Raw genomic sequence first — 25,438 nt, 5'->3', positions numbered from 1 at the left:
GCCCTTTGATGTTGGTATGGCAGTGTTCAGTATTTTTATTAGAATGAAATAGTATAACATTAGTTTTACCTACAAACCCAGTTTCCATAAGAGTTGGGAAATGGTGTTAGATGTAAATATAAACAGAATACAATGATTTGCAAATCCTTTTCAAGCCATATTCAGTTGAATATGCTACAAAGACAACATATTTCATGTTCAAACTCATAAATTATTATTTTTTTTGCAGATAATTAACTTAGAATTTCATGGCTGCAACATGTGCCAAAGTAGTTGGGAAAGGGCATGTTCACCACTGTGTTACATCACCTTTTATTTCAACAACACTCAATAAAGGTTTGGGAACTGAGGAAACTAATTGTTGAAGCTTTGAAAGTGGAATTCTTTCCCATTCTTGTTTTATGTAGAGCTTCAGTCCTTCAACAGTCCGGGGTCTCCGCTGTCCTATTTTACGCTTCATAATGCGCCACACATTTTACGCTTCATAATGCACCAAACATTTTCCATGGGAGACGGGTCTGGACTGCATGCGGGCCAGGAAAGTACCCGTACTCTTATACTACGAAGCCACGCTGTTGTAACACATGCTGAATGTGGCTTGGCATTGTCTTGCTGAAATAAGCAGGGGCGTCCATGAAAAAGACAGTGCTTAGATGGCAGCATATGTTGTTCCAAAAGCTGTATGTACCTTTCAGCATTAATGGTGCCTTCACAGATGTGTAAGTTACCCATGCCTTGGGCACTAATGCACCCCCATACCATCACACATGCTGGCTTTTACACTTTGCGTCGATAACAATCCAGATGGTTATTTTCCTCTTTGTTCCGGAGGACACCACGTCCACAGTTTCCAAATATAATTTGAAATTTGGACTCCACAGACCACTTTTTCACTTTGCCTCAGTCCATCTCAGATGAGCTCGGGCCCAGCAAAGCCGGCGGCATTCCTGGGTGTTGTTGATAAATGGCTTTCGCTTTGCATAGTAGATTTTTAACTTGCGCTTACATATGTAGCGACCGACTCTAGTTACTGACAGTGGTTTTATGAAGTGTTTCTGAGTCCATGTGGTGATATCCTTTACACACTGTTGGTTTTTGATGCAAAGGTCCGTAATATCATCGCTTACGTGCAGTGATTTCTCCAGATCCGTCTGCCTCACAATACGAAGGTCCTGCAGTCCTGGGTTCAATCCCAGGCTGAGGATCTTTCTGTGTGGAGTTTGCATGTTCTCCCCGTGACTGCGTGGGTTCCCTACGGGTACTCCGGCTTCCTCCCACCTCCAAAGACATGCACCTAGGGATAGGCCCCTCCCACCTCCAAAGACATGCACCTGGAGATAGGCCCCTCCCACCTCCAAAGACATGCACCTGGGGATAGGCCCCTCCCACCTCCAAAGACATGCACCTGGGGATAGGCCCCTCCCACCTCCAAAGACATGCACCTGGGGATAGGCCCCTCCCACCTCCAAAGACATGCACCTAGGGATAGGCCCCTCCCACCTCCAAAGACATGCACCTGGAGATAAGCCCCTCCCACCTCCAAAGACATGCACCTGGGGATAGGCCCCTCCCACCTCCAAAGACATGCACCTGGGGATAGGCCCCTCCCACCTCCAAAGACATGCACCTGGGGATAGGTTGATTGGCAACACTAAATGGTCCCTAGTGTGTGAATGTTGTCTGTCTATCTGTGTTGGCCCTGTGATGAGGTGGTGACTTGTCCAGGGTGTAACCAGCCTTCCGCTCGATTGTAGCTGAGATAGGCGCCAGCGACCCCAAAAGGGAATAAGCGGTAGGAAATGGATGGATGGATACATGTTATATGCATATTATATACATTTTCATGCAAGGAATACAAATAAATGATTAACAGCGTTTATTTGCATGCTTTTATGATAGCACTTAAGTTTTTATAATCACACTTTTTCCATCATGGTATTAGAAGGAGGTGAGAGTAGGAGTCAGAGTGTTTCATAATAATAATACTAATAATAATACTAATAATAATAATAATACTCATGGTATTAGAATGAGGTGAGAGTAGGAGTCAGATTGTTTCATAATAATAATAATAATAATAATAATAATAATACTCATGGTATGAGAATGAGGTAAGAGTAAAGACTCTAGTACCAGTCCATCCATGGCAAGGTTCAGGACTTATGGGGAATGGGCCTGGGTCCACTTTGCAGACCCCCGTGGGAGACTTTCACTTCCAGCCCTGACCTTACCTGCCGTCTCTGCAGGCGGAGTGGAGTCATTAGCCCACAGAGGAGGGGGGTTCTAGTTCCAGGGCGGTGATGTTGTCCAGGAAGGAGGGCCCCGTGTAGTTGTTGGTCTCCAGGGCCTGCAGGCGCTCACGGTACTCCACTGGGAGACCCTGCTGCCGGGCCCCCCAGCACACCACCTGCACACACACACACACACACACACACACACACACACACACACTCACAGTGACCGTCACCACGGCAACCAGCACTCCAGACTCACTTGTTTGTAGGGCGGGGACGGAGGACACGCCTGGAAGTTGTTGAGCTGGTAGGTCCTGCACAGTGTGTCACCATGGCCGCTCTCCACCCACACCTCCAGGGGGGAGTACACACCTCTGCTCACACCTTCTTGCCTGGGGAGCACAGTGTGACTCTTCAAACTGCTCTGACACCACCACTCTCACAGTGTGACTCTTCAAACTGCTCTGACACCACCACTCTCACAGTGTGACTGTTCAAACTGCTCTGGCACCACTACTCAGGCCTACTACTTGCCTGGGGAGCACAGTGTGACTGTTCAAACTGCTCTGACACCACCACTCTCACAGTGTGACTCTTCAAACTGCTCTGGCACCACTACTTTGGCCTACTACTTGCCTGGGGAGCACAGTGTGACTGTTCAAACTGCTCTAACACCACCACTCTCACAGTGTGACTCTTCAATCTGCTCTGACACCACCACTCTCACAGTGTGACTCTTCAATCTGCTCTGACACCACCACTCTCACAGTGTGACTCTTCAAACTGTTCTGACACCACCACTCTCACAGTGTGACTCTTCAAACTGCTCTGGCACCACTACTTTGGCCTACTACTTGCCTGGGGAGCACAGTGTGACTGTTCAAACTGCTCCAACACCACCACTCTCACAGTGTGACTCTTCAAACTGCTCTGGCACCACTACTCAGGCCTACTACTTGCCTGGGGAGCACAGTGTGACTGTTCAAACTGCTCTGGCACAACTACTCAGGCCTACTACGCTCCTCCGTACAAAGCTCTGGCACCTTACATGTGCTAACCGAACATGCTATATGTGGTACAAGTTAACTAGTGCCATTAGTCAGTAAAAATATCAAGTTTTAAAACAGATTGACCACTTTTTGTTTTCACTTCACCAATGTTTTTCAAGTAGTCCAAATATAACATTGCATTTTTGTCCAAATATATATATCTCTTATAACTTTCTTCATGTTAGGCACACAAGTAATATGACTAGTAGTACAACTAATAATTTGACTGGTATTACAATTAGTAGTATAACTAGTAGTACAACTAGTTGAATGACTAGTAGTACTACAACTAGTGGTACGACTAGTAGTATAACTTGTAGTATGACTAGTAGTACTACTAGTCATACTACTAAGTTGTACAACTAGTTGTATGACTAGTATTACTACAGCTAGTTGTATGACCAGTAGTACAACTAGTAGTATAACTTGAAGTATGACTAGTAGTACTATTAGTCATACTACTAGTTGTACGACTGGTCGTACTACAGCTAGTGGTATGACCAGTAGTACAAATAGTAGTATGACTAGTAGTACTACTAGTCATACTACTAGCTGTACAACTAGTCATACTACTAGTTGTTTTTTGATTGATTGATACTTTTATTAGTAGATTGCACAGTTCAGTACATATTCCGTACAATTGACCACTAAATGGTAACACCCCAATAAGTTTTTCAACTTGTTTAAGTCGGGGTCCACGTTAATCAATTCATGGTACAAATATATACTATCAGCATAATACAATCATCACACAAGTTAATCATCATAGTATATACATTGAATTATTTACATTATTTACAATCCGGGGGGTGGGATGAGGAGCTTTGGTTGATATCAGTACTTCAGTCATCAACAATTGCATCAACAGAGAAATGTGGACATTGAAACAAGGACAAGGACAAGTCACAGGTGGAACAAATCCTCAGTGCTGAACTCCTCAATATTTGCACCTGGCTCGCTGACAACAAGCTATCCATACACTTAGGTAAAACGGAATCCATCCTATTTGGGTCCCACATATAACTTAAGAAGGTCAGTGACTTCACCATAAAAGTGGGTGACATTGTTATCACCAGGAAAGATGAGATCACCTACCTAGGTTCCATTCTAGAGGCTAATCTTTCCTGTGATAAAATGGCAACCAAGGTCATCAAAAAGGTCAACCAAAGAACGAGATTCCTCTACAGAATCTCCTCTCTGGTCAACAAAAGCACCTTGAAGATTCTAGCGGGAACTCTCATTCAACCCTTCTTCGATTACGCTTGCACCTCCTGGTACCCCAGCACCTCCAAAACCCTCAAATCTAGACTCCAAAGATCCCAGAACAAGTTAGTCAGGTTACTTTTAGACCTCCACCCCAGATCACACCTCAATCCAACCCACTTCTCCAAAGTGGGCTGGCTCAGGGTGGAGGACAGAGTAAAACAACTTGCACTGAGCCTGGTCTATAAAATCTGCTACACCTCCTTGATACCCAAGTACATGTCAAACTACTTCCTTAACGTAAATGAGCGCCATAACCACAACACCAGGGGGAGCTCCACAAACCACGTTAAACCCAGATTCCGATCTAACAAAGGTCTTAACTCATTCTCCTTCTATGCCACATCAATGTGGAATGCACTCCCAACAGGTATAAAAGTAAGTGCATCTCTATATTCCTTCAAAAGCGCTCTAAAACAACACCTCCAGGCAACTTCAACACTTTACTAATACCCTCCTCCATTCACATCCCATCTCCCCGTATTATAAATAACTCAAATGTACTTCTAATGTATATACTTGTTCTTATGCTATGTGAACTCACTATGTTCTCTGCTGGCTGTACATATCCTACTGTAAGACCTACACTGTTTCAATGTCCATTTCTCTGTTGATGCAATTGTTGATGACTGAAGTTCTGATATCAACCAAAGCTCCTCATCCCACCCCCCGGATTGTAAATAATGTAAATAATTCAATGTACATACTATGATGATTAACTTGTGTGATGACTGTATTATGCTGATAGTATATATTTGTACCATGAATTGATGAACGTGGACCCCGACTTAAACAAGTTGAAAAACTTATTGGGGTGTTACCATTTAGTGGTCAATTGTACGGAATATGTACTGTACTGTGCAATCTACTAATAAAAGTATCAATCAATCAAAAAACAGTGTAGGTGTGACTTAGTAGGATATGTACAGCCATCAGAGAACATAGTCAGTTCACATAGCATAAGAACAAGTATATACATTGGAAATACATTTGAGTTGTTTACATTAGGTTATTTACAATCCGGGGAGATGAGATGTGAATGGAGGAGGGTATTAATAAAGTGTTGAAGTTGCCTGGAGGTGTTGTTTTAGAGCACTTTTGAAGGAATATAGAGATGCACTTACTTTTATACCTGTTGGGAGTGCATTCTACTACTATTAGTCCTGGTGGTTTTTGCAGTCCTTTGAGACATTTGTGAGTTAGGGTTATATAAATAAACATTGATTGATTGATTGACTACTAGTAATCATACAACCAGTAGTACAACCCCCAACCTTAGCAGTATTGGATTAAAATGATGTAAATGCTCTTTAGACAGCCTGTATCGGACTAGTGTGTGCAAATAAACGCCATGTAGTACCGACACCGACCGCTGCGAGGCAGTAATGAGCTGCAGCGCAAACAGACTGACCGACGATAACAACAAATACAACGAAGGAGCTAAGCTAGCCGTTAGCTTACCGAGTAGCCAGCAGATGGTCATTCGTTCAGCAACTGTTGTCCTTATGGCGTCACTATCGACTCAAATAAACATTATTAAAACCACTCGCCGTCGCTCAGTGAGTCCGTTTGACATTTTTGCAAGTTAGGCATCGTTTGAACTTCGCTGCCGTCGCCCGCCATTATTTACTTCCGCTTTCCGTCTTAGTCGTGTATTGATTGGCTGTGGAACCATCCCACGTGACACATCCCGCCTTTATGTAAACCCGTCTTAGTGGCGCCCTGATTGGCTGTCGAATCACGACGTGTGGTCAAGAATGGCGGTGTTCTCGGTGCATCGCCAGGGGACTAAAGTGGAAGTTTCCTATCCGGGGACTAAAGTGAGAGTTTGCTGTCAGAGGACTAAAGTGGAAGTAGAAGTTTTAGTTGACTCTCACTCGTCCAGCGTGTCCTTGTTGCGGTTGCTGAGGCTCCAGACCACGCCCCACACCTCCGAGCCGGGACAGTGGCGGATGGTGGCCACGCCCCCATGCCAGATGTTACGCACGATGGTCTCGCACACGCCGAACTCCAGCTTGTAGTCCTGCAAGGACACGTGACCTTCAGCCGCCGTCTTTTCACAATAAAAGTAGCATTGCTTGTCATCTTTGTGCAGATAATGTCACCTGGCGACCACTTAACATACTAGCAGGTGTATTCATTTAGCATCCATTAGCAGGTGGCATCATTTATCTGGATGTGTGGTTAGCAGGTGTACAGACCTTGAGCCTGGCGGTGGTGCAGAAAGTAGCAGAAGGGTTGGCCCCCTGCAGTCTCTCCTTCAACAAGTTGCTGCCAAAAGCAAAATACATAAAAGTCCCGTCGTCGTCGGACTTTGACATGTTGAGCGCTAAGTGGAATGTTCCCGCAACTACAACCTTCCTGGAGGAATGAATAAAGTATAGAATGTTCCTGAAGGAATCAAGATGTAATATCTAACTAAAGAGCAGCGCTAGCCGACTGCCTGACTGACACTGAGGATTGTTTGCTGAGCTTTCAGTGTGTGTCAACATCAGTGAGTCTGTCATTAAGTTCATTTAAAGCCAACATGCACTTCCGGTTGTGGTGGTGTCAAAATAAGAGCTCAGGCGATGGAGAGAAAGTACTGGCCAAAGTGAAACACATTTTCTGCAAGTAAAAAGTAATTATTCGCAACTTGTATGAAAATCACATTAAAGTACTAAAACTTTTTATACTTGTGGATATTTGTTTTTAGTATATATAAATATTTTTATCTTGCAAATATTTTAAGAAAATTGCTTTTATACCGTCTTTTTTTTTATTGAAGAAAATTGTTTTCCTTCCATATAGGTTTTTTAATCATTAAAGTAAATTGCTTACTGTGCACATGGTTAAAAAAAATACTTATACCTGCAAATATTTGTTTTAATATTAAAGTTATTGACCTTGTGTGAGTAAAAAGATGCTTCAAGAGTTTTGGCAGTGAAGAAAAAGTGTCATTTGCAGCTTTGTGTGCTAAACATGGACTTTGTGGGAGTTTGACACACTAAGTTGTTGTAATGAAGCAGAGAGACATCACCAACACGGGCACCAGGTCGCCCGTAAGGACCAGATGAGTCGCCCGCTGGCCTGTTCTAAAAATAGCTCAAATAGCAGCACTTACCAGTGAGCTGCCTCTATTTTTTCAATTGTATTTATTTACTAGCAAGCTGGTCTCACTTTGATCGACATTTTTAATTCTAAGAGAGACAAAACTCAAATAGAATTTGAAAATCCAAGAAAATACTTTTAAAACTTGGTCTTCACTTGTTTAAATAAAGTCATTTATTTTTTTACTTTGCTTCTTATAACTTTCAGAAAGACAATTTTAGAGAAAAAATACAATCTTAAAAACGATTTTGGGATTTTTAAACACATATACCTTTTTACCTTTTAAATTCCTTCCACTTCTTTCCTGACAATTTAAATTAATGTTCAAGTATTTTTTTTTTTTACTTTTTATTGTAAAGAATAATAAATACATTTTAATTTAATTAATTTTAGCTTCAGTTTTTTGGACGAAGAATATTTGTGAAATATTTCTTCAAACTTATGATTAAAATTCCCAAAAATTATTCTGGCAAATCTAGAAAATCTGTAGAATCAAATTTAAATCTTATTTTAAAGTTTTTGAATTTCTTTTAAAATTTTCGTTCTGGAAAATCTAGAAGAAATAATGATTTGTCTTTGTTAGAAATATAGCTTGGTCCAATTTGTTATATATTCTAACAAAGTGCAGATTGGATTTTAACCTATTTAAAACATTTCATCAAAATTCTAAAATTAATCTTAATCAGGAAAGATTACTAATTATGTTCCATAAATTATTTTATTTTTTGAAAAAGATTCGAATCAGTTAGTTTTTCTCTTCATTTTTTTCGGTTGAATTTTGAATTTTAAAGAATCTAAATTGAAGATTAACTATGTTTCAAAATTAAATTTGTATTTTTTTTCCTGTTTTCTCATCTTTTAAACTGTTCAATTAAGTGTTTTTTTTCTCCATCATTTATTCTCTACAATAAACCTTCCGTAAAAGGAAAAAAATGTATGACGGAATGACAGACAGAAATACCCCTTTTTTAATATACACCGGTATATAGATTTTTTTATTAAAAAGGTAAATTGAGCAAATTGGCTATTTCTGGCAATTTATTGAAGTGTGTATCAAACTGGTAGCCCTTGGCATTAATCAGTACCCAAGAAGTAGCTCTTGCTTTCAAAAAGGTTGGTGACCCCTGTTCTAGTTGTTGTAATGAAGCAGAGAGACATCATCTAGTTGTTGTTGTAATGAAGCAGAGACATCATCCTATTGTTGTAATGAAGCAGAGACATCATCTAGTTGTTGTTGTAATGAAGCAGAGAGACATCATCCTATTGTTGTAATGAAGCAGAGACATCATCCTATTGTTGTAATGAAGCAGAGACATCATCCTATTGTTGTAATGAAGCAGAGACATCATCTAGTTGTTGTAATGAAGCAGAGAGACATCATCCTATTGTTGTAATGAAGCAGAGACATCATCCTATTGTTGTAATGAAGCAGAGACATCATCCTATTGTTGTAATGAAGCAGAGACATCATCCTGCCATCAGCAGCATTTAATGTACAAAATAAGGAATAAGAAGAAGAAGAAATGGTGTAGAAAAGAGTGAGTAGAGTATGTGATCATCTCCTGGCACCTCCTCTCCCTCGCCCTCGTCCCCTGCCACGTCCTCGCCCTCGTCCACGTCCTCTCCCGGCAACTTGGGGACAATCATTGACATGTTAGTTCCCAAGGTCACACACAACACACTTTCTTATTATGAAACATAGTCCTAGTGTCATTTACAAGACTGTCTACAAGTCTTACTTACTTGTGATGTAGTGATTGGAGCACATACTTGTTTGTCACTAAAAACATTCATGAAGTTTGTTTATTTTATCAATTTATTATGTCTCTACTGAAAATGTGAGCAATCAAAAGTATACATACAGCAATGTTCAAGTTTACCTGCAATAAGGAGCTGTTGCTAGTCATCCACAAGCTTCTGTGCACATTTGTCACCACAACATTGCTGCACTTCAGATAAATGTCTTGCTTTTCTCACATGGACTTGTTTCAAGAAACAAGTCCATGTCTTCAATCACTTCCACATTTCTCAACCTATTGAAACCATTCCACTCATCCCGGACATGCAAACTAAAATGTTTCCAAGTTCCCAAAAATTTCAGGAATTCCCAGAAAACCTGTTTTTTCAAACCCTTTTTTCCGTCGACTATTCCTTCCACATTTTTCAACCCACTTCAACCGTTCCACCGTCCAAACAGTTTTCTTAGTCAGGACAAAAAAAGAAAGTTGTTTTTTGACTGGAAAAATTCCCGGTTTTCCCGATATACCAGGGGTCAGCAACTCAAAATGTTGAGTCATATTGGACAAAAAATACAAAAACATATCATTCTGGAGCCGCAAAAAAATAAAAGCCATATTACATACAGATAGTGTGTCATGAGATATAAATTAAGAGGACTTAAAGGAAACTAAATGAGCTTAAATATATCTACAAATGAGGCATAATGATGCAATATAGCTAGCCTAAATAGCATGTTAGCATGGATTAGCTTGCAGTGAGCAAATATGTCTGATTATCACTCCACACAAGTCAATAACATCAACAAAACTCACCTTTGTGCGTTCATGCACAACGTTTGGTTGACAAAATGAGACAGAAAAAGAAGCGGCATAAAAAACATCTTAGAAAGTTGTACATGTAAACAAATCACGATGAGTTCAAGGACCGCCAAAATGAGTAGGACAAAACGGCGCTCGCCAAATACTGGAATCAGTGAAGCATGTTTAATACAAACATTGTGCTTTATAACAATTAGGGAGGTTTGTGTCTTGTTTGTCCTCCTGCAGAAACTATATTAAAACAAAAAAAAAATATTTTTTCCCCCTCATTTTTTTCCATTTTACAGACATTTTTGAAAAAGCTCCAGAGAGCCACTAGGGCGGCGCTAAAGAGCCGCAGGTTGCCGACCCCTGCAAAATACCATAGTATTATTTCTCACTGACAAATGTTACTTCAATATTTTTCCACCGATTGGAAAAATTCCAACACAAACCCTTTGAACTCATTCAGAACATTCACGTTTTGAGCATTTTTCAAAAAAAAATTCCCGCCTTTTTATGAAATTTTCATTGAAAAGAACAGGCTATTTTTCAAAGCTCCACAACTCCCATAATTTGTATCCAATTCAAACCATTCCAGCTTCAAAATATTCAGCCTGTTCAGGAATAGTTTTCTTCCCTTTTAACAATTCTAGAAAAAAAATTCTCGGATTTCCTCAAAATTCCAGTTTTTAGGGACATTTTCCCCATTTCAAACTTCCACAATTGCCACATTTTAGCGATTCAAAGCATTCCACCTTCAACACATTCCACTCATCCTGGGCGGTATAGCTCGGTTGGTAGAGCGGCAGTGTCAGCAACTTGAGGGTTGCAGGTTCGATTCCCGCTTCCGCCATCCTAGTTACTGCCGTTGTGTCCTTGGGCAAGACACTTTACCCACCTGCTCCCAGTGCCACCCACACTGCTTTAAATGGAACTTAGATATTGGGTTTCACTATGTAAAGCGCTTTGAGTCACTAGAGAAAAAGCGCTATATAAATATAATTCACTTCACATTCAAACTAACATTTTTACATGTTCAACATTTCCAGGAATTCTTCTTTTTTTCTAAGCTTATTTCCAACCTTTTTAAGTGCAATGACTCCTTTCCCCTTTTTCAACCCACTTCAATTGTTCCACTGGCAAAACATTCCTTAGTCAGGACAAAAAAACTAATCTGTTTAAGAGCTTGAAAAATTCCAAAATGTTCCCAAAATACCATTTTACAATTAAAAAACTGAAACAACTTCAACATTTCTTGAACCATGTAAACAATTCCTAATCATTAAAAAAAAAAAAAAGTCCCGCTTTTCCCAAATTTTCCAGGAAGTTCCCATTGAAATAAATGGGACATTTTTGCAAGTTGCAGAAGAAACACGTCCATGTGAGAAAAGCAAGACATTTATCTGAAGTGCACAATGTTGTGGTGACAAATGTAAGCAGAAGCCTGTGGATGGCTACCAAAAGCACCTTATTGCGGTGAAACTTGCCATGTAAGCAAATATGAACATTGCTGTATGTATACTTTTGATTGCTCACATTTTCAGTAGAGCCATAACAAGTTTGTGCTCCAATCACTACATCACAAGAAAATAAGAGTTGTAGAAATGATTGGAAAGTCAAGACAGCCATGACATAATTTTCTTTACAAGTGTACCTACACTTTTGACCACCTCTGTATATTATAATATTAATACATAACTATATAATAATGTGTATATAGTCAAGTTGACACATGTGTGTAAGCATGTGAATCCCATGTCAATCCCAGTTGTCTGCACTTGACCTAAAAGACCCACAGTTGACAATTGAATACTTTAGTATTTCATGTTGTTGTGTTAATTCTTCCCTGATGTTTCCACTAAAGTCACATTGTGTGGAAACAAAGGCAGATTGGCAAGAGGCTCACTCTGTTGCTGCAATAAACCTGCTGAGAGCGACACACAGAGTGAACCCTCTTGTCATTAAGTCCCTTTTGCAGTTATTGTTCCATCATTGTATTCATTTTCAATGACTCTACACATCTTCCTACGCTTTGCATCCTGTGGCTTAAAAAAATGGTGCAGCTATGTTGTGGATGTGCAGTTATGCAAATATTTCAACAAGCAAGTACACTGGAAGGGTGTGTTACCATTTGTGCTATTTTGACACCTTTTGGGCTAGTGCGCCTTTAACCGGAAGTAGAAGTGCCGTTCAGTCTTCGAGCCGTCCATACGAGTCAACTTGCATCACTACAAGCCAGGTTTGTGTTACACTATAACTAAAACTATTCTTACTTACTAAAGCGTCCCATGTACTTCCGGTTTTAATGCCTTGAACTGAAAAATATAACAGTCCATAGCGTTTCTACTTACATGGATTCTTCATTCATCACTTTAAGCAAGGTTTGTCAGTTTTACAATATAAATAAAACTATTCTTACTTACTAAAGCGTCCCATGTGTGATGTCTGTAAGAGTGTTGTCATGCATATTTGTACCTGCTATCATCATGTCATCAAACTACGCTAACATGTGTGTTAGTAGTATTAACTTACAATGGCATTATGCCATTGTAAGTTAATACTAACATTTATTGTTTCACTTTCACAAATTCAGCAAAAGGTCAGCGTGGAGTTATTGAGTCTGTTTAGCTGATTGGAGAGCTAGCTTGCGCAGCTAGTGGCTCCATGACCATGACTGACGTTTTGTTTGATCAACCGTTTTACTAACGTCGTTTGGAAACAATTAAGGTTTGTAAATAAACATTTTAAAAATATTTCAAGGTAAATAACTCATTTCACATTATATATATATATATATATATATATGTTAGTCTTAGAGTCTGGTGTGGCTAACACCATCTGTTGTGTTGTTGTGAACGACATCATGGATGTAACAATGTACAAATATTCACACACACACACACATCTCTTCTGTTGTGAACAACACTATGGATGTAACATCAATGTACACACACAGAGTTGTGTTACTTCCTTGTTGACTCAGTGCGTTAATACAATATTTTGTTACTTTGTTATTTAGTGCAGATGTGTGTTGCCATGTTGAAACAATATAAAAATGCTGACAATAAAAGTCATGGTGATCATTTGCTTTGTCTAAATCCAAACATTATGTTTTTAAAAACACCCAACATGTGTGTGTGTGTTGTGACAACTTCCACTAAGGACTATTTAACACTCCATGCAGGAACATGACACTTTATGCAAAGGAAATATAATTTTCAGTATGTAAAAGTACTTAAATAAATATACTGATGTTCATTTCAAATATTTCAGTATATAAAAATATGAGGTGTTTAAAGAAACTGAGCTTCAATCAAGTAAAATACCACAAATTTTTGTTTTTTTACTATTTACTGTTATTTGCTCAAAATACAGTTTGGTGGCTTTGTGTTAACATTTATTTACACATTTTATTAATATATTTATTATTGTCGATTGGATTTATTTTTTGTGTGACTGCTCCAAACATCCACATGTTTTCTACACCTAAATCCATCTATTATTATTATTGTGTGAATGCTCCAAACAATCACACGTTTTCTACACCTAAATCCATTTATTTATTATTATTATTATTATTGTGTGAATGCTCCAAACATCCACATGTTTTCTACACCTAAAAATTCATCAATTTATTATTATTATTATTATTCCACTCATCCTGGACATGCAAACTAAAATGTTTCCAAGTTCCAAAAAAATTCCAGGAATTCCCAGAAAACCCTTTTTTCAGTCGACTACTCCTTTCACATTTTTCAACCCACTTTAACCGTTCCACCGTCCAAACATTTTTCTTAGTCAGGGCAAAAAAAGAGAGTTGTTTTTTTTTAACTAAAAAAAATTCCCGGTTTTCCTGATATTCCATAATACTATTTCTCACTGACAAATGTTACTGCTTCAACATTTCTCCACCGATTGGAAAAATTCCAACACCAACCCTTTAAACTCATTCAGAACATTCACGTTTTGAGCAGTTTTCAAAGTTCCACAACTAATTTTTTTATCCAATTCAAACAGTTCCAACTTCAAAATATTCAGCCTGTTCAGGAATAGTCTTCTTCCCTTTCAACAATTAAAAAAAAAAAAAAATTCCTGGATTTCCTAGAAATTCCAGTTTTAGGGACATTTTCCCCATTCAAAATGAATGATCCATTTTTCAAACTTTCACAATTGCCACATTTTTCAATCGGTTCAAAGCATTCCACCTTCAACACATTCCACTCATCCTGGACATTCAAACAACCATTTTTTCCACGTTCAACAGAATTCCAGGAATTCCTGTTTTTTTGTAACCTTATTTCCAACCTTTTTAAGTGCAATGACTCCTTTCATATTTTTAAACCCACTTCAAGTGTTCCACTGGCAAAACATTCTTCTTAGTCAGGACAAAAAAACAAATTGGTTAAAGAACTTGAAAAATTCCAAATTTTCTCAAAATACCGTTTTACAATTAAAAAACTGTTACAACTTCAACATTTCTTGACCCATGTAAACAATTCCAACACCAACCAATTCAGCTCATTCAGAACATTCATGTTCCTAATCATTAAAAAAAAAAAAAAAGTCCCGCTTTTCCCAAAATTTCCAGGAAGTTCCAATTGAATGGGACATTTTTCCAAGTTGCAGAATTCCCACAATTTTCAAGCTTTTCAAAGCATTCCAACATCAACACATTCCTCTCATCCTGGACATTATAACTAACACTTTCCCAAGTTCCAAACCTAATTCCGGTTTTCCTGGTAATTCAAACCGTCTTACATTCTGTCAGCATTTCACTGCAACTTCAGCATTCACACCTCATCTAGTTTACATTGATTTATTTATTTCCCCTTATTTTAATTGATATATATTTGTGGAGGTTTGAGTAAAATGATAACGTGCATGTAATAACAAAAGTGTAACACGTATCTACCATGACTAAGAAATGTTACAAAATATGTATTAATAATAATAACAACCTTGAAATGAAATATGGTTCCTTCCCTAATGCAAATTAAATCTCTTATTCATATTTTCTATGCGTCTTACAAATGAAATATAAACACAAGTTCAATGTTGCAAGTGAAAATAATTGCTTGTATTTGTATTTCTTGAAAGATACTTTAAGTTGTACTTGGGGAGAAATGTAGGTGTCCACAATAGAATCAGGTCCAAAGGGTTTGTGTTCTTACCCGCTTCTCTCTTCTTGGACTTGATCTTGGGCTCGATGTCCACCAGCAGCGTGTCCAGCGGCAGACTGTCAGGGAGGATGAAGTAGCGGATGTTGTTGCCACGGATGCTCAGAGACTCCAGCTGGGTGGGCTCCCGGTTCTTCAGTGTCATCTTCACCGCCTTCAGGTGTGTGTTCATGCTCACGTCCACACCTCAGGGGACAAAAAGGAAACACCTTCATGACCTGCGTGTGCAGACAGCTAGATTGGCTAGAAAAGTTCCAAAAAGCATCAGACATTGAGTGTTTTTCTTCTGGACGCTACAATACCTTACTTGGTTTTCACATGAAAACACACTTTTTGAAAAAGGTGTGGCGGTTAATATGTTGCCACGGTGCATCACCACAACCAAATACATGAAGGGCAAACCCTAAATTAGCTGCACCCTTTAATAAGCCACAAAGAGTAGGAAAAAGGTTGCGGCTTTTAGTCTGAAATTTACGGAATATTTCTCAGAAGTCCCCCAACTTTGTACATTACAGGTCTGATTTAAAAAATGCTACGTACAAAACATACAAAATCATGCCCAGTCAAAGGCACGTTTTAATTTCTTTACTAATAGTTTTAGACAATTGTATAGACATTTGTCTGTATAATCCTGAAACATGAAGTCAATGTGAACATGCAACACCATTAGTGTTGTTTTTGGTATTGTTTTGTCATCCATGGGTACTAGAAACTATCCTAGTGACAACATTGTATGGATCTGATCTTTTTTTAACACCTTTAGTGTTGTTTTAGGTATTTTTTTGTCATCCATGGGGAATAGAAACAATCCTAGTGACAACATTGTATGGATCTGATCTTTTTTTAACACCCTCAGTGTTTTAGGTATTGTTTTGCCATCCATGGGGACTAAAATGCATGGAGCTGATCATTTTTAACACCTTTAAGCTATGTCTGCACTAAGCCGGTTAACCCTTATAATAATAACAAGGAATCATTTTTAGCCTAAGCCCTGTTTAGTGTATTGTATTGCTTCAAACATGCAGAGTTTCATGCACTCTTCATCCTCTAGCAGGTGACTTTTCAAATGATGCTACAAATTAGCAGTGCTGCTACTTTTTGTAGCAAAGCTTTTGCCGCATACTTGTAAAACATCTTGCCGCTTGAAGCCAGACCATTGCCAGACGATGGATGGACACTGTGCTGTTTTTCTTGGGAATCAATTCTTCCTTCATTTGTTACCAGATTCGCACCTTCTTTCTCTCTTATTACCACTCGCACCGCTCTGTTAGCACCACTAACGTTACCCATGTCGCTACCTCTCTGCTCGGCAAGGGTGTACGACATTGCACGCGCTTCAGTATGTGACGTATGTAAAAAGGTGCGCTTGTTCTATGTCTCTGTGAAAAGCAGAGACAAGAAGGAGTGGGAAGAGCCTGCAGTGTAATGCTCGCAGCTAAAAGCAACTGCGTGAGAAGGTATACTCCAATATCACCGTATAATAATTTCCTATATTGCACAGAGACAAACCCACCGGAAGACATTGGACAAATGAAGGCCCGGGGGCCACATGCGACCCATTGAGTTTTTCAATCCAGCCCGCTGGACATGCCCAAATCATTTTTTTAGATCTTTAAGACGGAAAGTGTAGCTGCCATTATGATGTGCACTCATCTTTTCTAATGACCGTAAGTCTTCAACTATAGTAAGTATTTCAATGCTTGGAATCTGCGCTTATGGATAATATACTAGTTATTATGGTCATCTCATTAGTTACTATGGTCATCTAATTAGTTACTATAATCATCTACGTCACAGCAGCTCAGACGAGGCACCAAACAGTGAGAGCGGGAAGCATTTCCACAGACGCGGAAGGAGATTTTTACAACAAAGTTCTAAAGCTTAGTGATATATAGAATAGAATATAATAGAATAGAAAGTACTTAATTGACCACTGGGGTAAATTCAGCAAATATCAGATGTATCAGACTGTAGGTGGGTTTATTTGTATCCCTCACGTTCATATTTCACTTGATTGTCAAATATGTCCATCAAAAGGGGGTGTGACGTTCATGTGTTGTCAACATTCAGTGTTTTATCGTTCGTAGAGAAATGTAAAATTCCAATACATTTTTTAGGGCGGTCTGTCAAAGTTTTTAGCATTCAATCAGACAATATTGTGAGGATTTGTATCAGTGTTCCTAAAAATCAGATATACTGGCCCCCAGACAAATAATTTTCTCTAAATTTGGCCCCGAGTCAAAATAATTCCCCAGGCCAGGTGTATATCGATATATATGGCACAACGCTAAATTTAATGCACATTAATTATTTGAGATTGCCTTTTCAAAATGTTTCATATGTTGAAATTTCCTGAAAATTTGGAAGTTAGAGTTATATTCCTGTTAATTCTAACGATGCTTCTTAAAGGCCTACTGAAAGCCACTACTAGCGACCACGCAGTCTGATAAGTTTATATATCAATGATGAAATATTAACATTGCAACACATGCCAATATGGCCAGGTTAGTTTACTAAATTGCAATTTTAAATTTTGCGCCAAAGTATCCTGCTGAAACGTCGCGGTATGATGACGCGTGCTCGTGACGTCACTGAATGTAGAGGACATTTTGTTCCAGGACCGTTCCCAGCTATAAATCGTCTGTTTCCATCGCATAATTCCACAGTATTCTGAACATCTGTGTTGCTGAATATTTTACAATTTGTTCAATGAATAATGGAGACGTCAAAGAAGAAAGATGTAGGTGGGAAGCGGTGTATTGCAGCTGCATTTAGCAACACAAACACAGCCGGTGTTTCATTGTTTACATTCCTGAAAGATGACGGTGAAGCTTTACTATGGAACAGAGCGGTCAAGCGAACATGGTTGGACTGGACCACACACACACACACACACACACACACACACACACACACACACACACACACACACACACACACACACACACACACACACACACACACACACACACACACACACACACACACACACACACACACAAAGTGCAGTGTATTATGTAGCGATCATTTCGAAAGATCGTGTTTCGAAGTGGGTCCATTGCGAAGGGCAGAGATGAGCATCATTGACCCATTGACTGGTGCTGAAGAAAAGTGTGGGGCCGACCTTCAGGTTGTACAAGTACGACCATATAATCTCACTAAAACGCTAGTAACACAATAAGCAGATAAGGGATTTTCCCGAATTATCCTTGTAAATTTGTCCAATAACATCTGAATCACACCCACTGTATAGTCTTTTTTTTTCTAGTCCTTTACTGTCACTTTCCTCATCCATGAATCTTTCATCCTCACTCAAATTAATGGGGAAATCGTTGCTTTCTTGGTCCGAAACGCTCTTGCTGCTGGTGGCCATGATTGTAAACAATGTTCAGATGTGAGGAGTTCCACAACCCGTGACGTCAGGCGCACATTGTCTGCTACTTCCGGTACAGGCAAAGCTTTTATATTAGCGACCAAAAGTTGTGATGTTCTCTACTAAATCCTTTCAGCAAAAACATGACAATATGGCGAAATGATGAAGTGTGACACAGAATGGACCTGCTATCCCCGTTTAAATAACAACATCTCATTTCAATAGGCCTTTAACAATTAAATAATTAGACATCAAATTCAATCAATTTATTTACAACGTTATTTTATTTGGGTTACTTGACTCACGCATTTACTTTTGTTTTGCAGGAAGACCTTCACCCCCCTCGTGCACTCAAGAGTTAGCGCTGCTAGCCTTACAACAGCCATCTTGGATTGGTACATTGCCACTAGCTTTCACTTCCGGGGAAGAAGTCACGCGACCCAACACAAACAATAGCTTTTTGGAATGGCAGGCAGAGCGCCATTCTTTTAACCAGGGGTCTCAAACACGCGGCCCGCACCCCAATACGAAAATTTCATGGTGATGCGGCCCGCGAGTGTTAAAAGAATGGCGCTTTACAGCATCATACTTGAACATTGTCGATTTTTCCGGGAGACAACCAATTTTCAGTGCCCCATCAGGGGTAATTGTTCTCCCGAGTTTCACCCTATTAACACACATTAAAAGGGCATCGTGGAGGCACTGTCTTCAACGTCCTCTACAACCTGTACAACCAGCGGGCCAGACTAGCCGCATGTTGTATTTGGCTTATGTAGGTGCACTTAGCAACTGCAAGACATTGTTGCTCAACAGCCACACAGGTCACACTGAGGGTGGCCGTATAAACAACTTTAAAGGCCTACTGAAATTAAACTTTCCTTTTTAAACGGAGATGGCAGATCCATTCTATGTGTCATACTTGATCATTTTGCCATATTGCCATATTTTTTGCTGAAAGGATTTAGTAGAGAACATCGACGACAAAGTTTGCAACTTTTGGTCGCTAATAAAAAAGCCTTGCCTTTACCGGAAGTAGCAGACGATGATGTCACCGGTGTGAGGGCTCCTCACATCCTCACATTGTTTATAATGGGAGCCTCCAGCATCAAGAGCTATTCGGACCAAGAAAGCGACAATTTCCCCATTAATTTGAGCGAGGATGAAAGATTCATGGATGAGGATATTGAAAGTGAAGGACTAGAAAAAAAGAAAGTAAAAAAATTTAAATAAAATAAAAAAAGGCGATTGCATTGGGAGCGATTCAGATGTTTTTAGACACATTTACTAGGATAATTCTGAGAAATCCCTTATTTTTCTATTGTGTGCTAGTGTTTTAGTGAGTTAAATAGTACCTGATAGTCAGAGGGGTGTGTCCACGGGTGTGTTGACGCCAGTGTCTGAGGGAAGTCCTGGCAGCTGCATGGATGGCGCAAGCTCCGCTGATCTCTGGTAAGAGGCGACTTTTTACCACCATTTTTTCACAGAAACCTGCCGGTTGACAAGTGGTCGGGAACCATGTTCGCTTGACCGCTCTGAACTATAGTAAAGCTTCACCTCCGGGAATTTTAAACAAGGAACCACTATGTGTTTGTGTGGCTAAAGGCTAAAGCTTTCCACTTCCATCTTTCTACTTTGACTTCTCCATTTTTAATTGAACAAATTGCAAAAGATTCATTAACACAGGTGTCCAGAATACTGTGTAATTGGGTGATGAAAAGAGACGACTATTAGCCACAAATGGTGTTGCGCTAATCTGTACTCTTCAACCAATAACGTCACAAACAAGCGTCATCATTTCGCAACGTTTTCAACAGGAAACTGCGGGAAATTTAAAATTGCAATTTAGTAAACTAAAGCGGCCATATTGGCATGTGTTGCAATGTTAATATTTCATCATTGATATATAAACTATCAGACTGTGTGGTCGTAGTAGTGGCTTTCAGTAGGCCTTGAACAAGTTGCAAAAGATTCATCAACACAGATGTCCATAATACTGTGGAATTATGCGATGAAAAGAGAGGACTTATAGCTGTGAACGGTGCTGGAACAAAATGTCCTCTACAATGCGTGACGCCATGCGCACGCGTCATCATACCGTGATGTTTTAGCATGATACTTTCGCGCGAAATTTAAAATTGCAATTCAGTAAACTAAACTGTCTGTATTGGCATGTGTTGCAATGTTCAAGACCTACTGAAAGCCACTAGCGACCACGCAGTCTGACAGTTTATATATCAACGATGAAATTTTAACATTGCAACACATGCCAATACGGCCGCTTTAGTTTACTAAATTGCAATTTTAAATTGGGTTGGAATTGGGGGTTGAATCACCAAAAATGATTCTCGGGCGCGGCACCGCTCCTGCCCACTGCTCCCCTCACCTCCCAGGGGTGATCAAGAGTGATGGGTCAAATGCAGAGAATAATTTCCCCACACCAAGAGTGTGTGTGAGACAATCATTGGTACTTTAACTTTAACATGTTCTCCCAGCACCGATCACGTCTAAAAGTAGTCTGCTTTAATGGCATAATTACACAGTATTCTGGACATCTGTGTTGCTGAATCTTTTGCAACTTGTTCAATTAATAATGGAGACGTCAAAGAAGAAAGATGTAGGTGGGAAGCTGTGTATTGCGGCCGGCTGTCTTTGTTGTGAAGCTTTACTATGGAACAGAGTGGTCAAGCGAACATGTTTCTCTACCACATGTCTACCGGCAGGTTTCAGTGACAAAAATTGTGGTCGGCTCTTACCGTAAACATGAGCGGAGCGTGTGTCGTTCTTCCTGCAGCTGTGACTTTCTTGGCTCCTCCATGGCAGAGACACTGGTGGTCACCACACCCCTCCGACTTTCAGGTACGACAGTATAATCTCACTAAAACACTAGTAACACAATAAGCAGATAAGGGATTTTCCAGAATTATCCTAGTAAATGTGTCGAATAACATCTGAATCACTCCCACTGCCCTGTCTTATTTTTTTCTTCTAGTCCTTCACTCTCACTGTCCTCATCCACAAATCTTTCATCCTCGCTCAAATTAATAGGGAAATCGTCGCATTCTCGGTCCGAATCGCTCTCGCTGCTGGTGGCCATGATTGTAAACAATAGGGATGCACCGAAATGAAAATTTCTGGCTGAAGCCAAATAAAATTTAAACGCTCGGCCGAATACCGAATAATGAATGCAGTTTTTCACAATTTTTTTAATATCGCATAAATAGCCTAGATTTTTTTTTTTACATGGTTTTCAAATAAAGTAAATTTTTATTGAATATTGACATTTTTTTAATATTCCAGTAGCCTTTGCTTTTCAAAAAATGCACAAAGTTTTTTATTTATATTAGGCCTTCAAACAAAACATGCATTCCCCAAAAAAAAGTGCATCAAAGTGGAACAACCCACAACAAATGAATTATTGTCCTTTAGGAAAAAGTCTGCTTAACCACAGTAGATATGCTAATAATGTAAACAGAAGGCTTAAGTAAACGTATGGGACCCTCTGAACTCCTGTGAGTGAAGTACAATCTTTTGCAACTTGAAATCCTCGTCACCCATTGTGAAATTCAACTCAGCATGCTGGTGGGGCAGACATCTGCACTCCATATGTCTGTTGTGAAGCTGAAGTGAACATCATTATCTTTAACCAAGAGCTGGTGGACGCGGGCTGCAACACTGTCATACATCTCCAGTAAGCACACATCACAGAAATACTGTCTGCTCGGTTTCGTGTAACGGGGCTCAATGTGCTCCATGAGTCTTCCAATGCCAATGTCCTCCACAACACTAAACGGTTGATCATCCAAAGCCACAAACTCCATTACCATCCCTGCCCACTGAGTGTGAGTTTTCCTTGCCCTTTTGTGGGTTCTTCCGAGGATGTTGTAGTCGTAATGATTTGTGCAGTCCTTTGAGACATTTGTGATTTGGGGCTATATAAATAAACATTGATTGATTGTAATTCCGTTTGCTTTGGCACTGTCAGTCGCAAACTTTTTCGTCCTCTCAAAGACGTCGGCCACGGACGGGGTGGGCGTTCTCGCGCTGTGACCAGCTCTCCTTTAAAGCTACTGCAGCCGCAATCGTCTCTCTCTCGTACTTGGCATGCTTTTCTGGGTGTTTGGCTTTTAAATGATACATTAAAGCAGTAGTGCTGAAAGTCTTTGCTGAGGCACCTCCTCGAACTGCAATAATTTTGTCACTTTCCAACACTTTAAACTATCTCCACACTGCTGACATTTTTCCGAAGGCGCCCGGTTACAACGTCACTGCGTCAAAAAATTGCGTCACACGGCAGTATTCGGCCTCGCTTTTAACTCATTCCACCAAAGGCGGCTTTTTTGCCATGTTCGGCCGAATATATTGGGTTACCGATTATTCGGTGCATTCCTAGTAAATAATGTTCAGATGTGAGGAGCTCCACAACCCGTGACGTCACGCGCACATCGTCTGCTACTTCCAGTACAGGCAAGGCTTTTTTATTAGCGACAAAAAGTTGCGAAATTTATCGTTGATGTTCTCTAATAAATCCTTTCAACATAAATATGGCAATATCGCAAAATGACACATAGAATGGACCTGCTATCCCCGTTTAAATAAGAACATCTCATTTCAGTAGGTCTTTAAAGGGGAACATTATCAGCGGACCTATGTAAGCGTCAATATATACCTTGATGGTGCAGAAAAAGACCATCTATTTTTCTAACCAATTTCCAAACTCTAAATGGGTGAATTTTGGCGAATTAAACGCCTTTCTGTTTATCGGGCTGGAAGCGATGACGTCAGAACGTGACGTCGCCGAGGTAACACACCCGCCATTTTCATTTTCAACACATTACAAACACCGGGTCTCAGCTCTGTTATTTTCCGTTTTTTGGACTATTTTTTGGAACCTTGGAGACATCATGCCTGGTGGGTGTGTTGTCGGAGGGTGTAACAACACTAACAGGGATTCAAGTTGCACCACTGCCCCGAAGATGCCAAAGTGTTTGCTGCCAGACCCCCATTGAATGTGCCAGTGTCTCCACATTTGACCGGCGATGCTAAGGCAGACATGGCACAGAGATGTATGGATAAACTGAAAATGCTTTTGCAATGATAGTCAACGAAATCACAAAGGTGAGTTTTGTTGATGTTGACTGCCAGCTAATCGATGCTAACATGCTACGCTAATCGATGCTAACATGCTATTTACCGGCGGTGCTAACGCAGACATGGTACAGAGATGAATGGATAACCTGCAGATGCATTTGCAACTATATTACGTTTCCTTCCACCCACATTTAATGTGAAAAAAACACTTACCAATCGACGGATTTAAGTTGCTCCAGTGTCAAAAGATGCGAAAGTCCTGATCGTTTGGTCCGCACATTTTACCGGCGATGCTAACGCAGCTATTCGGCCATGCTATGGCTATGAATAGCGTCAATAGCTTCAGTTTCTTCTTCAATACTTTCGTATTCCAACCATCTGTTTCAATACATGCGTAATCTGTTGAATCGCTTAAACTGCTGAAATCAGAGTCTGAATCCGAGCTAATGTCACTATATCTTGCTGTGGTATTCCCATTGTTTACATTGGCAGCACTGTATGACGTCACAGGGAAATGGCCAGTGATTTCGAAGATAGCGAAAGTAAGGCACTTTAAAGCTTTATTTAGGGATATTCCGACTGGTAAAATTTTGAAAAAAACTTCAAAAAATACAACAAGCTTCTGGGAACTGATTTTTATTGTTTTTAACCCTTTTGAAATTGTGCTAATGTTCCCCTTTAACATTTCATCATTGATATACAAACTATCAGACTGCGTGGTTGGAAGTAGTGGCTTTCAGTAGGTCTTTAGCGCTGCTCGCCTTACAACAGCCATCTTGGATCGGTACATTGCCACTAGTTTTCACTTCCGGGAAGAAGTCACGTGACCGAACACAAACAATAGCTTCTTGGAATGGCGGGCAGGGCGCCCCCTGGTGGCCACAGTGAAACATGCACACCAACGTATCTCTTACCTGTGATGGTCCCGTGGACTTGGGTTCCGTTCTTCAGCTCGATGGTCACAGTCTCGTGGCTGAGCTTCATCAAAAACCTGCCAAAAACACAATTAATACTCGACCATCTTTCTTAGCTGCCAGTGCGTGCTCATTAGTGGCTGCTACATCGCTAACATGCTAACAGCTCTAGACAAATACTATCGGCAGGGAACTCTTAAAATAAATATTAGTTTTGCAACAATGCACAAGATAAAAAGTAGATAATTTAGCTGTGTTCAAATGGACTTGTTGGGACTAACATAAAGTGAGTGTTTAGCTGCCTCCATTCATTCACTTCCCGCCAAGTCGCCAAGTCGCCAAGCCAATCTAAGTCCATCCGTCCTTCCTGCCGCATTTGTCTCTACAAACATCATCTCATCGAGCGGGAGGCTGCATGTTGAACATATTTACCTCACGAGTTTCATGGCGTCGCGATGATTAATCCTACACCAAGAAGGTTGAAAAAAAATTGACGCCGCTAAAGTCGGATGGACGTTTAAAGTAGGCGCACCGTGACGTCATGTGAGAGCGACGGAAATGCCGCTTTGTGTCCCCACAGCGACTCTTACAGGCTGGGCGGGGAACTGAAAATACTTTTCTGTTTAATCAAAACATATATATATATCCATCCCATCCATTTTCTACCGCTTATTCCCTTTTGGGGTCGCGGGGGCGCTATATATATATAT

At 40.0% G+C, this 25,438-nt stretch overlaps 2 protein-coding genes across 2 annotated transcripts; both read right to left on the bottom strand.

Annotated features, from left to right (window-relative positions):
* Positions 1-1,861: 1,861 nt before the first annotated feature.
* ggcta (gamma-glutamylcyclotransferase a) lies at positions 1,862-7,120 on the bottom strand. The gene is made up of 4 exons (XM_061896705.1): positions 6,748-7,120; positions 6,424-6,569; positions 2,494-2,626; positions 1,862-2,407 (listed from the first exon to the last, which is right to left on the bottom strand). Exons 1-4 carry the CDS (start codon positions 6,865-6,867, stop codon positions 2,261-2,263), a joined length of 546 nt encoding a protein of 181 aa, XP_061752689.1. The 5' UTR covers positions 6,868-7,120; the 3' UTR covers positions 1,862-2,260.
* A 1,959-nt stretch (positions 7,121-9,079) lies between these two features.
* Positions 9,080-25,315, bottom strand: snrpd1 (small nuclear ribonucleoprotein D1 polypeptide). Its single transcript, XM_061896703.1, has 4 exons — positions 25,161-25,315; positions 24,729-24,805; positions 15,348-15,539; positions 9,080-9,268 (listed from the first exon to the last, which is right to left on the bottom strand). Exons 1-4 carry the CDS (start codon positions 25,172-25,174, stop codon positions 9,192-9,194), a joined length of 360 nt encoding a protein of 119 aa, XP_061752687.1. The 5' UTR covers positions 25,175-25,315; the 3' UTR covers positions 9,080-9,191.
* Positions 25,316-25,438: the final 123 nt, after the last annotated feature.

The sequence above is a fragment of the Nerophis ophidion genome, linkage group LG04, assembly GCF_033978795.1.
Source record: "Nerophis ophidion isolate RoL-2023_Sa linkage group LG04, RoL_Noph_v1.0, whole genome shotgun sequence".
NCBI classification, from domain to species: domain Eukaryota; kingdom Metazoa; phylum Chordata; class Actinopteri; order Syngnathiformes; family Syngnathidae; genus Nerophis; species Nerophis ophidion.
Note: the sequence above shows the minus strand (reverse complement) of the source record. Positions and strands in the feature narration are given on the sequence as shown.